The following is a 17,207-nucleotide window of genomic DNA, read 5'->3' on the forward strand; positions in this document are numbered from 1 at the left end:
GTCAATAAAGTGGTCAAAAAGGCAGACAGCATGCTTGCCTTCATCGGACGGGGTATTGAATACAAGAGTTGGCAGGTCATGTTACAGTTGTATAGGACTTTGGTTAGGCCACATTTGGAATACTGCGTGCAGTTCTGGTCGCCACATTACCAGAAGGACGTGGATGCTTTAGAGAGGGTGCAGAGGAGGTTCACCAGGATGTTACCTGGTATGGAGGGTGCTAGCTATGAAGAAAGGTTGAGTAGATTAGGATTGTTTTCATTGGAAAGATGGAGGTTGAGGGGAGACCTGATTGAGGTCTACAAAATTATGAGAGGTATGGACAGGGTGGATAACAACAAGCTTTTTCCAAGAGTGGGGGTGTCAGTTACAAGGGGTCACGATTTCAAGGTGAGAGGGGGAAAGTTTAAGGGAGATGTGCGTGGGAAGTTTTTTACGCAGAGGGTGGTGGGTGCCTGGAATGCTTTACCAGCGGAGGTGGTAGAGGCGGGCACGATAGCATCATTTAAGATGCATCTGGACAGATATATGAACGGGCGGGGAACAGAGGGAAGTAGATCATTGGAAAATGGGCGACAGGTTTAGATAAAGGATTTGGATCGGCGCAGGCTGGGAGGGCCGAAGGGCCTGTTCCTGTGCTGTAATTTTCTTTGTTCTTTGTTCAATTGCAGATTCTGCCCCGATTCCGGCAATCAACTTTTAGGACCTGACAGACCACAAACTGGACACCCAGGAAAGATTCACTCTGACTTTCCACACCCAGATCCCTCCCACCGAGAGACAGATCCACAAAGGATCAGGGAGCTGAATGGGAAGATTGAGCTAGCGCTTTTCCAGGAGACTCATCCAGAGTGAGACTCATCTAGAGTGGGGGATTGCAACTTGGTAATTCGGTGCAGAGTGTGAGGAGGTGCTTTTTAACCCTGGTAAGTGACTGGTAAGTAGTTTTTCTTTTCATTCTTTTCATTGTCTAATTTATTTATTTTTATTTTGAAATTGTTGTTATATATGTTTACCTAAGGTTTAAGACATGGCAGGAGATCCCAGACCCGTGTCATGCTCCTCGTGTGCGATGTGGGAGCTCAGGGACACGTCCACTGTCCCTGGCTCCTTCACGTGCAAGAAGTGTGTTCAGTTGCAGCTCTTGTTAGACCGCTTGACGGCTCTGGAGCTGCGGATGGACTCACTTTGGAGCATCCGCGATGCTGAGGAGGTCGTGGATAGCACGTTTAGCGAGTTGGTCACACCGCAGGTGAAGGTTACTGAGGGAGATAGAAAATGGGTGACCAAAAGACAGAGCAAGAGTAGGAAGGCAGTGCAGGTGTCCCCTGCGGTCATCTCCCTGCAAAACAGATATACCGCTTTGGATACTGTTGGGGGAGATGGCTCACCAGGGGAAGGCAGCAGCAGCCAGGTTCATGGCACCGTGGCTGGCTCTGCTGCACAGCAGGGCAGGAGGAAGAATGGCAGGGCTATAGTGATAGGGGACTCGATCGTAAAGGGGAATAGACAGGCGGTTCTGTGGACGCAATCGAGACTCCAGGGTGATGTGTTGCCTCCCTGGTGCAAGGATCAAGGATGTCTCGGAGCGGCTGCAGGACATTCTGGGGGGGGGGGGGGGGGGGGGGGGTGAACAGCTAGCTGTCGTGGTGCACATAGGCACCAACGATATAGGTAAAAAACGGGATGAGGTTCTACAAGCGGAATTCAAGGAGTTAGGAGTTAAACTAAAAAGTAGGACCTCAAAGGTAGTAATCTCAGGATTGCTACCAGTGCCACGAGCTAGTCAGAGTAGGAATGTCAGGATAGATAGGATGAATGCGTGGCTCGAGAGATGGTGCAAGAGGGAGGGATTCAAATTCCTGGGGCATTGGGACCGGTTCTGGGGGAGGTGGGACCAGTACAAACCGGACGGTCTGCACTTGGGCAGGACTGGAACCGATGTCCTAGGGGGGGTGTTTTCTAGGGTTGTTGGGGAGGGTTTAAACTAATGTGGCAGGGGGATGGGAACCGATGCAGGAAGTTGGAAGGTAGTAAAACAGGGACAGAAGCAAAAGGAAGTAAGGGTAAAAGTGCAAGGCAGAGAAGACATAGTCAGAAATCCATAAGGGCGACAGTACAAGGTACAGTGACTGAGGGGAGCTCAGTGAATAGGCCCAGTAATAACAAAAGGAATAAAACTGGAGATGTTAAGATTCAAAACAGAGGTAAAAAAACCAACAAAAGTGTACTTTACCTGAATGCTCGTAGTATTCGGAATAAAGTAAATGAGTTGGTGGCACAAATCATCGTAAATGACTATGATTTAGTGGCCATTACTGAAACATGGTTAAAGGATGGTCACGACTGGGAGTTAAATATCCGAGGGTATCAAACTATTCGGAAGGACAGAGTGGATGGTAAGGGAGGTGGTGTTGCTCTGTTATTTAAGGATGACATCCGGGCAATAGTAAGGGATGACATCGGTGCTATGGAGGATAAGATTGAATCCATTTGGGTGGAAATCAGGAATAGTAAGGCGAAAAAGGTCACTGATAGTAGTAGTCTATCGGCCACCAAATAGTAACGTTATGGTGGGGCAGGCAATAAACAAAGAAATAACTGATGCATGTAGAAATGGTACAGCAGTTATCATGGGGAATTTTAATCGACATGTCGATTGGTTTAACCAGGTCGGTCAAGGCAACCTTGAGGAGGAGTTTATAGAAGTATCCACGATAGTTTCCTAGAACAGTATGTAATGTAACCTACGAGGGAACAAGCGGTCCTAGATCTTGTCCTGTGTAATGAGACAGGATTGATTCATGATCTCAGAGTTAGGGATCCTCTCGGAAGGAGCGATCACAATATGGTGGAATTTAAAATACAGATGAAGGGTGAGAAAGTAAAATCAAATACTAGTGTTTTGTGTTTAAACAAAGGAGATTACAAGGGGATGAGAGAAGAACTAGCTAAGGTAGACTGGGAGCTAAGACTTTATGGTGGAACAGTTGAGGAACAGTGGAGAACCTTCCAAGCGATTTTTCACAGTGCTGAGCAAAGGTTTATACCAACAAAAAGGAAGGATGGTAGAAAGAGGGAAAATCGACCGTGGTTATCTAAGGAAATAAGGGAGAGTATCAAATTGAAGGAAAAAGCATATAAAGTGGCAAAGATTGCTGGGAGATTAGAGGACTGGGAAATCTTTAGGGGGCAACAGAAAGCTACTAAAAGCTATAAAGAAGAGTAAGATAGAGTATGAGAGTAAACTTGCTCAGAATATAAAAACAGACAGTAAAAGTTTTTACAAATATATAAAACAAAAAAGAGTGGCTAAGGTAAATATTGGTCCTTTAGAGGATGAGAAGGGAGTTTTAATAGTGGGAAATGAGGAAATGGCTGAGGAACTGAACATGTTTTTTGGGTTGGTCTTCACAGTGGAAGACACAAATAACATGCCAGCGACTGATAGAAATGAGGCTATGACAGGTGAGGACCTTGAGAGGATTGTTATCACTAAGGAGGTAGTGATGGGCAAGCTAATGGGGCTAAAGGTAGACAAGTTTCCTGGCCCTGATGGAATGCATCCCAGAGTGCTAAAAGAGATGGCTAGGGAAATTGCAGATGCACTAGTGATAATTTACCGAAATTCACTAGACTCTGGGGTGGTCCCGGTGGATTGGAAATTAGCAAACGTGACGCCACTGTTTAAAAAAGGAGGTAGGCAGAAAGCAGGAAATTATAGGCCAGTGAGCTTAACTTCGGTTGTAGGGAAGCTGCTGGAATCGATCATCAAGGAAGAAATAGCGAGGCATCTGGATAGAAATTGTCCCATTGGGCAGACGCAGCATGGGTTCATAAAGGGCAGGTCATGCCTAACTAATTTAGTGGAATTTTTTGAGGACATTACCAGTGCAGTAGATAACAGGGAGCCTATGGATGTGGTATATCTGGATTTCCAGAAAGCCTTTGACAAGGTGCCACACAAAAGGTTCCTGCATAAGATAAAGATGCATGGCATTAAGGGTAAAGTAGTAGCATGGATAGAGGATTGGTTAATTAATAGAAAGCAAAGAGTGGGGATTAATGGGTGTTTCTCTGGTTGGCAATCAGTAGCTAGTGGTGTCCCTCAGGGATCCGTGTTAGGCCCACAATTGTTCACAATTTACATAGATGATTTGGAGTTGGGGACCAAGGGCAATGTGTCCAAGTTTGCAGATGACACTAAGATGAGTGGTAAAGCGAAAAGTGCAGAGGATACTGGAAGTCTGCAGAGGGATTTGGATAGGTTAAGTGAATGGGCTAGGGTCTGGCAGATGGAATACAATGTTGACAAATGTGAGGTTATCCATTTTGGTAGGAATAACAGCAAACGGGATTATTATTTAAACGATAAAATATTAAAGCATGCCGCTGTGCAGAGAGACTTGGGTGTGCTAGTGCATGAGTCACAGAAGGTTGGTTTACAGGTGCAACAGGTGATTAAGAAGGCAAATGGAATTTTGTCCTTCATTGCTAGAGGGATGGAGTTTAAGACTAGGGAGGTTATGTTGCAATTGTATAAGGTGTTAGTGAGACCACACCTGGAGTATTGAGTTCAGTTTTGGTCTCCTTACTTGAGAAAGGACGTACTGGCACTGGCGGGTGTGCAGAGGAGATTCACTAGGTTAATCCCAGAGCTGAAGGGGTTGGATTATGAGGAGAGGTTGAGTAGACTGGGACTGTACTCGTTGGAATTTAGAAGGATGAGGGGGAATCTTATAGAAACATTTAAAATTATGAAGGGAATAGATAGGATAGATGCGGGCAGGTTGTTTCCACTGGCGGGTGAAAGCAGAACTAGGGGACATAGCCTCAAAATAAGGGGAAGTAGATTTAGGACAGAGTTTAGGAGGAACTTCTTCACCCAAAGGGTTGTGAATCTATGGAATTCCTTGCCCAGTGAAGCAGTTGAGGCTCCTTCATTACATGTTTTTAAGGTAAAGATAGATAGTTTTTTGAAGAATAAAGGGATTAAGGGTTATGGTGTTCGGGCCGGAAAGTGGAGCTGAGTCCATAAAAGATCAGCCATGATCTCATTGAATGGCGGAGCAGGCTCGAGGGGCCAGATGGCCTACTCCTGCTCCTAGTTCTTATGCTCTTATGATAGTGAGAGAGGAAGAAGGGAGAAGAGGGTGTGAAAGACAAGGGCGGCAGAGGGGGGGGGGGGGGGGGGAGTGAAGGGGCAACAGGAAAGGGAGGAGGTTGAGATGGGTAGAGAGGGGGAGAGGGAGCTGTGGAGGGGGTCATGTTGCCACAGGTTAAGGTGCAATGCCGACCTGGCCCCCTGGATATCGATAGTTCCTTTCTGCTTCTCCTCACTGTCGTTCTCGAAGTAGATGAGGTGGGAATCACGCAGCACGAACCAGCGCCGTTTCCAGTTCCGTCGGGACAAGGTGGACATTCCGCCTCCTTTCTTATACAGCCAGCCGGATTTCAGAGCCTCCTGCTTGGCCCGGAACCACATGAATGTCTCCTCCTTCAGCACACACCAGCGACGTTTCCATGGGATCATCAGTCCTCCTGAACAAGTCAAAGGTCATAGGTGAAAGGAAAACTCCTAAATCAGGGTCTTGTCAGGAGATATGGCATTGAGGGACTGCGGCCATCCAATAGGATCCTGCCCTGTGGGAGTGGGTCCTGCCCTGTGGGAGTGGGTCCTGCCCTGTGGGAGTGGGTCCTGCCCGGGGTCCTGCCCTGTGGGACTGGGGTCTCCCCCCGGGGTCCTGCCCTGTGGGAGTGGGTCCTGCCCTGTGGGACTGGGGTCTCCCCCTGGGGTCCTGCCCTGTGGGACTGGGTCCTGCCCCGGGGTCCTGCCCTGTGCGAGTGGGTCCTGTCCTGTGGGACTGGGTCCTGCCCCCGGGGGTCCTGCCCTGTGGGACTGGGTCCTGCCCCCGGGGGTCCTGCCCGGGGTCCTGCCCAGTGGGAGTGGGGTCTCCCCCCGGGGTCCTGCCCTGTGGGACTGGGTCCTGCCCTGTGGGAGTGGGGTCTCCCCGTGGGATCCTGCCCTGTGGGACTGGGGTCTCCCCCTGGGGTCCTGCCCTGTGGGACTGGGTCCTGCCCTGGGGGTCCTGCCCTGTGGGACTGGGTCCTGCCCTGGGGGTCCTGCCCTGTGGGACTGGGTCCTGCCCCCGGGGGTCCTGCCCTGTGGGACTGCGTCCTGCCCCCGGGGGTCCTGCCCGGGGTCCTGCCCAGTGGGAGTGGGGTCTCCCCCCGGGGTCCTGCCCTGTGGGACTGGGTCCTGCCCTGTGGGAGTGGGGTCTCCCCGTGGGATCCTGCCCTGTGGGACTGGGGTCTCCCCCTGGGGTCCTGCCCTGTGGGACTGGGTCCTGCCCTGGGGGTCCTGCCCTGTGGGACTGGGTCCTGCCCTGGGGGTCCTGCCCCGGGTCCTGCCCTGTGGGACTGGGTCCTGACCCGGGGGAGTGGGTCCTGCCCGGGGTCCTGCCCCGGGGGAGTGGGTCCTGCCCAGGGTCCTGCCCCGGGGCTGTTGTGTTGAGAGGTGCTGACCTTTCATACAGAGATATCCCTGGAAATTCACAGCCCTGGAGCCGGTGGGGGCTCGACAGGTACTGAACTCTTCATCAGTATCCACTCGAAGATCGAGCTCCTCGTCACTGTCCACCCACTGTGCAGAGAGAGAGAGAGAGAGAGGCAGCGTCAGACCTTCCGGTGGGCACAGCGCGATCCCACACCCCAGCACAGCGCGATCCCACACCCCCAGCGCGATCCCACCCCACCCCGCACAGCCCCACACCCCCCAGCACAGCACAATCCCACACCCCAGCACAGCACGATCCCACACACCCCCAGCGCGATCCCACCCCACCCCGCACAGCCCCACACCCCCCAGCACAGCGTCATCCCACACCCCCCAGCACAGCACGATCCCACACCCCAGCACAGCACGATCCCACACACCCCCAGCGCGATCCCACCCCACCCCGCACAGCCCCACACCCCCCAGCACAGTGTCATCCCACACCCCCCAGCACAGCACGATCCCACCCCACCCCGCACAGCCCCACACCCCCCGCACAGCCCCACACCCCCAGCACAGCCCCACACCCCCAGCACAGCGTCATCCCACACCCCCAGCACAGCGCGATCCCACACAGCACAGCACGATCCCACCCCACCCCGCACAGCCCCACACCCCCCAGCACGATCCCACCCCCCAGCACAGCACGATCCCACCCCACCCCGCACAGCCCCACACCCCCCAGCACAGCCCCACACCCCCCGCACAGTGCGATCCCACACCCCCCAGCACAGCCCCACACCCCCCAGCGCGATCCCACACCCCCGCACAGCCCCACACCCCCCACCACAGCCCCACAACCCCCACCACAGCCCCACACCCCCCAGCACAGCCCCACACCCCCCAGCACGATCCCACCCCACCCCAGCACAGCACGATCCCACACCCCTGCACAGCACGATCCCACCCCACCCCACCCCGCACAGCCCCACACCCCCAGCACAGCGTCATCCCACACCCCAGCACAGCACGATCCCACCCCCCCCCGCACAGCCCCACACCCCCCAGCACAGCCCCACACCCCCCAGCACGATCCCAAACCCCAGCACAACACGATCCCACCCACCCCCGCACAGCGCGATCCCACACCCCAGCACAGCACGATCCCACCCCACCCCGCACAGCCCCACACCGCCCAGCACAGCCCCACACCCCCCCGCACAGCACGATCCCACCCCACCCCCGCACAGCACGATCCCACACCCCTGCACAGCACGATCCCACCCCACCCCGCACAGCCCCACACCCCCCAGCACAGCCCCACACCCCCCACCACAGCCCCACACCCCCCAGCACAGCGTCATCCCACCCCCCCCCGCACAGCGTCATCCCACACCCCCCAGCGCGATCCCACACCCCCAGCACAGCACGATCCCACCCCCCCCGCACAGCACGATCCCACACCCCCAGCACAGCACGATCCCACCCCCCCCGCACAGCACGATCCCACACAGCACAGCGCGATCCCACACAGCACAGCACGATCCCACACAGCACAGCGCGATCCCACACAGCACAGCACGATCCCACACACCCCCAGCGCGATCCCACATTCACCCCGCACAGCACGATCCCACCCCCCCGCACAGCACGATCCCACACCGCCCAGCACAGCAAGAACCCACCCCCCCGCACAGCACGATCCCACCACCCCGCACAGCCGATCCCACACCCCAGCACAGCACGATCCCACCCCACCCAGCACAGCGTCATCCCACACCCCCCCAGCGCGATCCCACACCCCCAGCACAGCACGATCCCACCCCCCCCCCGCACAGCACGATCCCACACCCCTGCACAGCACGATCCCACAGAGATTGGGGGGAAGGGAAAGTCAGGGAACCAAGAGGTGAAGGAATCAGTGGGAAGCGTAGCTGCTTAGGATTACAAAAAATCACGAAAAGACAGAGCTCAGGAGAGGTTACGATAGTCCCCATCTCACAAAATATGACACAGTGTATGGAAAGGCTCAGTAAACCAAGGTCCACCACACTAAGAAAACAAAAAGGGACAGTCAATAGGGAATTAAAGGTGCTATATTTAAATGCCCGCAGTGTACGGAACAAGGTAGATGAGCTTGTGGCCCAGATTGTGACTGGCAGGTATGATGTGGTAGGCATCACAGAGACGTGGTTGCAGGGGGTTCAGGACTGGCAGTTAAACATCCAGGGATTTACAACCTATCGAAAAGACAGAGAGGTGGGTAGAGGGGGCGGGGTTGCCTTGTTAATTAGAAATGAAATTAAATCAATAGCACTAAACGACATAGGGTCAGACGATGTGGAGTCTGTGTGGGTAGAGTTGAGGAACCACAAAGGCAAAAAAACCATAATGGGAGTTATGTACAGGCCTCCTGACAGTGGTCAGGACCAGGGGCACAAAATGCACCACGAAATAGAAAGGGCATGTCAGAAAGGCAAGGTCACAGTGATCATGGGGGACTTCAATATGCAGGTGGACTGGGTAAATAATGTTGCCAGTGGACCCAAAGAAAGGGAATTCATTGAATGTTTACAGGATGGCTTTTTGGAACAGCTTGTGATGGAGCCCACGAGGGAACAGGCTATTCTGGACTTAGTGTTATGTAATGAGCCAGAATTGATAAAAGATCTTAAAGTAAGGGAACACTTAGGAAGCAGTGATCATAATATGGTAGAATTCAGTCTGCAATTTGAAAGAAGGAAGGTAGAATCAGATGTTGGCCTCACGGTAGCATGGTGGTTAGCATCAATGCTTCACAGCTCCAGGGTCCCAGGTTCGTTTCCTGGCTGGGTCACTGTCTGTGTGGAGTCTGCACGTCCTCCCTGTAGCTAAATTGCCCGTAGTGTAAGGTTAATGGGGGGATTGTTGGGTTACGGGTATACGGGTTACGTGGGTTTAAGTAGGGTGATCATGGCTCGGCACAACATCGAGGGCCGAAGGGCCTGTTCTGTGCTGTACTGTTCTATGTTCTATGTTCTAAAGGTTTTACAGTTAAATAAAGGTAATTACAGGCGCATGAGGGAGGAACTGACGAAAATCGACTGGAAGCAGAGCCTAGTGGGAAAGACAGTAGAACAGCAATGGCAGGTGTTTCTGGGAGTAATTGAGGACACAGTGCAGAGGTTCATCCCAAAGAAAAGAAAGGTTATCAGAGGGAGGATTAGGCAGCCATGGCTGACAAAGGAAGTCAGGGAATGCATCAAGGCAAAAGAGAGAGCCTATAATGTGGCAAAGAGTAGTGGGAAGTCAGAAGATTGGGAAGGCTACAAAACAAACAGAGGATAACAAAGAGAGAAATAAGGAAGGAGAGGATCAAATATGAAGGTAGGCTAGCCAGTAACATTAGGAATGATAGTAAAAGTTTCTTTAAATACATTAAAAACAAACGGGAGGCAAAAGTAGACATTGGGCCGCTCCAAAATGACGCTGGTAATCTAGTGATGGGAGACAAGGAAATAGCTGAGGAGCTTAATAAGTACTTTGCGTCCGTCTTCACAGTAGAAGACATGAGTAATATCCCAACAATTCAGGAAAGTCAGGGGGCAGAGTTGAATATAGTTGCCATCACAAAGGAGAAGGTGCTAGAGAAACTAAAAGGTCTGAAAATTGATAAATCTCCGGGCCCAGATGGGCTACATCCTAGAGTTCTAAAGGAGATAGCTGAAGAAATAGTGGAGGCGTTAGTTATGATCTTTCAAAAGTCACTGCAATCAGGGAAAGTCCCAGAGGATTGGAAAATCGCTGTTGTAACCCCCCTGTTCAAGAAGGGAACAAGAAAAAAGGTGGAAAATTATAGGCCAATTAGCCTAACCTCGGTTGTTGGCAAAATTCTAGAATCCATCGTTAAGGATGAGATTTCTAAATTCTTGGAAGTGCAGGGTCGGATTAGGACAAGTCAGCATGGATTTAGTAAGGGGAGGTCGTGCCTGACAAACCTGTTAGAGTTCTTTGAAGAGATAACAAATAGGTTAGACCAAGGAGAGCCAATGGATGTTATCTATCTTGACTTCCAAAAGGCCTTTGACAAGGTGCCTCACGGGAGACTGCTGAGTAAAATAAGGGCCCATGGTATTCGAGGCAAGGTACTAACATGGATTGGCTGTCAGACAGAAGGCAGAGAGTTGGGATAAAAGGTTCTTTTTCGGAATGGCAACCGGTGACAAGTGGTGTCCCGCAGGGTTCAGTGTTGGGGCCACAGCTGTTCTCTTTATATATTAACGATCTAGATGACGGGACTGGGGGCATTCTGGCCAAGTTTGCCGATGATACAAAGATAGGTGGAGGGGCAGGTAGTATTGAGGAGGTGGGGAGGCTTCAGAAAGATTTAGACAGTTTAGGAGAATGGTCCAAGAAGTGGCTGATGAAATTCAACGTGGGCAAGTGCGAGGTCTTGCACTTTGGAAAAAAGAATAGAGGCATGGACTATTTTCTAAACGGTGACAAAATTCATAATGCTAAAGTGCAAAGGGACTTGGGAGTCCTAGTCCAGGATTCTCTAAAGGTAAACTTGCAGGTTGAGTCCGTAATTAAGAAAGCAAATGTAATGTTGTCATTTATCTCAAGAGGCTTGGAATATAAAAGCAGGGATGTACTTCTGAGGCTTTATAAAGTTAGGCCCCATTTAGAATACTGTGAGCAATTTTGGGCCCCACACCTCAGGAAGGACATACTGGCACTGGAGCGGGTCCAGCGGAGATTCACACGGATGATCCCAGGAATGGTAGGCCTAACATACGATGAACGTCTGAGGATTGTGGGATTATATTCATTGGAGTTTAGGAGGTTGAGGGGAGATCTAATAGAAACTTACAAGATAGTGAATGGCTTGGATAGGATGGACGTAGGGAAGTTGTTTCCATTAGCAGGGGAGACTAGGACGCGGGGGCACAGCCTTAGAATAAAAGGGAGTCACTTTAGAACAGAGATGAGGAGAAATTTCTTCAGCCAGAGAGTGGTAGGTCTGTGGAATTCATTGCCACAGAGGGCGGTGGAGGCCGGGACATTGAGTGCCTTTAAGACAGAAATTGATAAATTCTTGATTTCTCGAGGAATTAAGGGCTATGGGGAGAGAGCGGGTAAATGGAGTTGAAATCAACCATGATTGAATGGTGGAGTGGACTCGATGGGCCGAATGGCCTTACTTCCACTCCTATGTCTTATGGTCTTATCCCACACCCCCCCAGCGCGATCCCACACCCCCAGCACAGCACGATCCCACCCCCCCGCACAGCACGAACCCACCCCCCCCCGCACAGCCCCACACCCCCCAGCACGATCCCACACCCCCCAGCGCGATCCCACACACCCAACATAGCGCAATCCCACAGCCCCCGCACAGCCCCACACCCCCCAGCACAGCACGATCCCACACCCCCCCGCACAGCCCCACACCCCCCAGCACAGCGTCATCCCACACCCCCCAGCGCGATCCCACACCCCCAGCACAGGGCAATCCCACACCCCCAGCACAGGGCAATCCCACACCCCCAGCACAGGGCAATCCCACACCCCCAGCACAGGGCAATCCCACACCCCCAGCACAGGGCAATCCCACACCCCCAGCACAGGGCAATCCCACACCCCCAGCACAGGGCAATCCCACCACCCCCGCACAGCACGATCCCACCACCCCGCACAGCACGATCCCACACCCCCCCAGCGCGATCCCACATTCCCCCCGCACAGCACGATCCCACCCCCCCGCACAGCGCGATCCCACCACCCCCGCACAGCACGATCCCACCACCCCGCACAGCACGATCCCACATTCCCCCCGCACAGCACGATCCCACACCCCCGCACAGCACGATCCCACACCCCCCGCACAGCACGATCCCACCACCCCCGCACAGCACGATCCCACCACCCCGCACAGCACGATCCCACATTCCCCCCGCACAGCGCAATCCCACACCCCCCGCACAGCACGATCCCACACCCCCCGCACAGCACGATCCCACACACCCCCGCACAGCACGATCCCACCTCCCCCGCACAGCGTCATCCCACACACACCCGCACAGCACGATCCCACACCCCCGCACAGCACGATCCCACACACCCTCTCACTGCACAGCGCGATCCCACACACCCTCTCACTGCACAGCACGATCCCACACCCCCGCACAGCACGATCCCACACCCCCCCGCACAGCACGATCCCACATACCCCCACACAGCGCGATCCCACACCCCCGCACAGCACGATCCCACACCCCCCGCACAGCACGATCCCACACCCCCCCGCACAGCACGATCCCACATACCCCCACACAGCACGATCCCACACCCCCTGCACAGTATGATCCCACACCCCCGCACAGCATGATCCCACACCCCCGGACAGTGCGATGCCACACACACCGCACAGCGCGATCCCACACCCCATGCACAGCGCGATCCCACAACCCCCACACAGCGCGATCCCACGCCCCCGGACAGCGTCATCCCACACCCACAGCACAGCACGATCCCACACCCCCCGCACAGCGCGATCCCACCCCCCCGCACAGCGCGATCCCACCCACCCCGCACAGCGTGATCCCAACACCCCCGCACAGCGCGATCCCACCCACCCGCACAGCGCGATCCCACCCCCCGCACAGCGCGATCCCACACCCCATGCACAGCGCGATCCCACAACCCCCGCACAGCGCGATCCCACACACCCTCTCACTGCACAGCACGATCCCACACACCCTCTCACTGCACAGCACGATCCCACACACCCTCTCACTGCACAGCACGATCCCACATTCCCCCCGCACAGCGCGATCCCACACCCCCCGTACAGCGCAATCCCACACCCCCGTACAGCGCAATCCCACACCCCCCGTACAGCGCAATCCCACACCCCCCGCACAGCGCGATCCCACACCCCCCGCACAGCGCGATCCCACACCCCCCGCACAGCACGATCCCACACCCCCCGTACAGCGCAATCCCACACCCCCCGTACAGCGCAATCCCACACCCCCCGTACAGCGCAATCCCACACCCCCCGTACAGCGCAATCCCACACCCCCCGCACAGCGCGATCCCACACCCCCAGCACAGCGCGATCCTACCCACCCCGCACAGCGCGATCCCACACCCCCCGTACAGCACGATAACACACCCCTCCGCACAGCGCGATCCCACACCCACCCGCACAGCGCGATCCCACCCACCCCGCACAGCGCGATCCCACACCCCCAGCACAGCGCGATCCCACATTCCCCCCGCAACAGCACGATCCACCCCCTGCACAGCGCGATCCACCCCCCCGCACAGCGCGATCCCCCCCCCCGCACAGCACGATCCCCCCCGCACAGCGTGATCCCACCCCCCCGCACAGCGCGATCCCACATTCTCCCCACACAGCGCGATCCCCACACCCCCGCACAGTGCGATCCCACCCCCCCGCACAGCGCGATCCCACACCCCCCGCAAAGCGCGATCCCACACCTCCGCACAGTGCGATCCCACACACACCGCACAGTGCGATCCCACACACACCGCACAGCGCGATCCCACAACCCCCACACAGCGCGATCCCACATTTCCCCCGCACAGCGCGATCCCACATTTCCCCCGCACAGCACGATCCCACACCCCCCGCACAGCACGATCCCACATTCCCCGCACAGCGCGATCCCACATTTCCCCGCACAGCACGATCCACATTTCCCCCGCACAGCGCGATCCCACATTCCCCCGCACAGCGCGATCCCAAATTCCCCCCGCACAGCACGATCCCACACCCCATCACAGCGCGATCCCACACCCCAGCACAGCACGATCCCACACCCCCCCGCACAGCGCGATCCCTCATTCCCCCCGCACAGCGCGATCCCACTCCCTGCACAGCACGATCCCACCCCCAGCACAGCGCATTCCCACATTCCCCCAGCACAGCGCGATCCCACACCCCCAGCACAGCACGATCCGCCCCCCCGCACAGCACGATCCCACCCCCCTCCCACAGCGCGAGCCCACCCCCGCACAACACGATCCCACCCCCCCCGCACAGCGCGAGCCCACCCCCTGCACAGCACGATCCCACCCTCCCGCACAGCACGATCCCACCCCCACACAGCGCGATCCCACACAGCACAGCGCGATCCCACACAGCACAGCGCGATCCCACACAGCACAGCGCGATCCCATTCCCCCGCACAGCGCGATCCACACCCCCCGTACAGCGCAATCCCACACCCCCGTACAGCGCAATCCCACACCCCCCGTACAGCGCAATCCCACACCCCCCGCCAGCGCGATCCTACACCCCCGCACAGCGCGATCCCACACCCCCCGCACAGCACGATCCACACCCCCCGTACAGCGCAATCCCACACCCCCCGTACAGCGCAATCCCACACCCCGTACAGCGCAATCCCACCCCCCCGCACAGCGCGATCCCACACCCCCCGCACAGCGCGATCCACACACCCCCGCACAGCACGATCCCCCCCCCCCCGTACAGCGCAATCCCACACCCCCGTACAGCGCAATCCCACACCCCCGTACAGCGCAATCCCACACCCCGCACAGCGCGATCCCACACCACCCGCACAGCGCGATCCCACCCACCCCGCACAGCGCGATCCCACACCCCGTACAGCACGATAACACCCCTCCGCACAGCGCGATCCCACACAGCACAGCGCGATCCCACACAGCACAGCGCGATCCCACACAGCACAGCGCGATCCCACATTCCCCCCGCACAGCACGATCCCACCCCCTGCACAGCGCGATCCCACCCCCCAGCACAGCGCGATCCCACCCCCCGCACAGCACGATCCCCGCACAGCGTGATCCCACCCCCCCGCACAGCGCGATCCCACACACACAGCGCGATCCCACACAGCACAGTGCGATCCCACACAGCACAGCGCGATCCCACACAGCGCGATCCCACACCTCCGCACAGTGCGATCCCACACACACCGCACAGTGCAATCCCACACACACCGCACAGCGCGATCCACAACCCCCACACGCGCGATCCCACATTTCCCCCGCACAGCGCGATCCCACATTTCCCCGAACAGCACGATCCCACACCCCCCGCACAGCACGATCCCACATTCCCGCACAGCGCGATCCCACATTTCCCCCGCACAGCACGATCCCACATTTCCCCCGCACAGCGCGATCCCACATTCCCCCGCACAGCGCGATCCCAAATTCCCCCCGCACAGCACGATCCCACACCCCATCACAGCGCGATCCCACACAGCACAGCACGATCCCACACCCCCCGCACAGCGCGATCCTCATTCCCCCCGCACAGCGCGATCCCACTCCCTGCACAGCACGATCCCACACCCCCAGCACAGCGCATTCCCACATTCCCCCAGCACAGCGCGATCCCACACAGCACAGCACGATCCCGCCCCCCCGCACAGCACGATCCCACCCCTCCCACAGCGCGAGCCCACCCCCGCACAACACGATCCCCCCCCCCCCGCACAGCGCGAGCCCACCCCCTGCACAGCACGATCCCACCCCCGCACAGCACGATCCCACACCCCCAACACAGCGCGATCCCACACCCACCGCACAGCGCGATCCCACCCACCCGCACAGCGCGATCCCACACGCCCCGCACAGCGCGATCCCACACCCCCCGCACAGCGCGATCCCACACCCCTCCGCACAGCGCGATCCCACACCCCCCCGCACAGCGCGATCCCACCCACCCCGCACAGCGCAATCCCACATTCCCCCCGCACAGCGCGATCCCACACCCCCAGCACAGCGCGATCCCACATTCCCCCCGCACAGCACGATCCCACCCCCTGCACAGCGCGATCCCACCCCCGCACAGCGCGATACCACCCCCCCGCACAGCGCGATACCACCCCCCGCACAGCACGATCCCCCCCCGCACAGCGCGATCCCACCCCCCCGCACAGCGCGATCCCACCACACCCCCGCACAGCGCAATCCCACACCCCGCACAGTCCGATCCCACATTCTCCCCACATAGCGCGATCCCACCCCCCCCGCACAGCGCGATCCCACCCCCCCTGCACAGTGCGATCCCACACCCCCGCACAGTGCGATCCCACACACACCGCACAGCGCGATCCCACAACCCCCACACGGCGCGATCCCACATTTCCCCCGCACAGCGCGATCCCACATTTCCCCCGCACAGCACGATCCCACACCCCCCCGCACAGCACGATCCCACATTCCCCCGCACAGCGCGATCCCACATTTCCCCCGCACAGCACGATCCCACATTTCCCCGCACAGCGCGATCCCAAATTCCCCCCGCACAGCACGATCCCACATTTCCCCCGCACAGCGCGATCCCACATTTCCCCCGCACAGCGCGATCCCACATTTCCCCCGCACAGCACGATCCCACACCCCCCGCACAGCGCGATCCCACATTCCCCCCGCACAGCACGATCCCACATTTCCCCCGCACAGCGCGATCCCACATTTCCCCCGCACAGCGCGATCCCACATTTCCCCCGCACAGCGCGATCCCACACCCCCTGCACAGTGCGATCCCACACCCCCGCACAGTGCGATCTCACACACACCGCACAGCGCGATCCCACACCCCCTGCACAGCGCGATCCCACAACCCCCACACAGCGCGATCCCACATTTCCCCCGCACAGCGCGATCCCACATTTCCCCCGCACAGCACGATCCCACACCCCCC

The 17,207-nt window shown here is 57.2% G+C and overlaps 1 protein-coding gene across 1 annotated transcript in view; it reads right to left on the reverse strand.

Moving 5' to 3' along the window:
• LOC119962345 (unconventional myosin-X-like) overlaps window positions 1-17,207 on the reverse strand; it is a 216,056-nt gene that overhangs the window by 81,398 nt on the left and 117,451 nt on the right. Inside the window, exons 10-11 of the mRNA XM_038790327.1 lie at window positions 6,526-6,643; window positions 5,298-5,541 (exon numbers count right to left, since the gene is read on the reverse strand). Of these exons, the coding sequence (XP_038646255.1) occupies window positions 5,298-5,541; window positions 6,526-6,643 (362 nt within the window). The remainder of the gene's footprint in view (window positions 1-5,297; window positions 5,542-6,525; window positions 6,644-17,207) is intronic.

Source organism: Scyliorhinus canicula, chromosome 2, assembly GCF_902713615.1.
Source record: "Scyliorhinus canicula chromosome 2, sScyCan1.1, whole genome shotgun sequence".
NCBI classification, from domain to species: domain Eukaryota; kingdom Metazoa; phylum Chordata; class Chondrichthyes; order Carcharhiniformes; family Scyliorhinidae; genus Scyliorhinus; species Scyliorhinus canicula.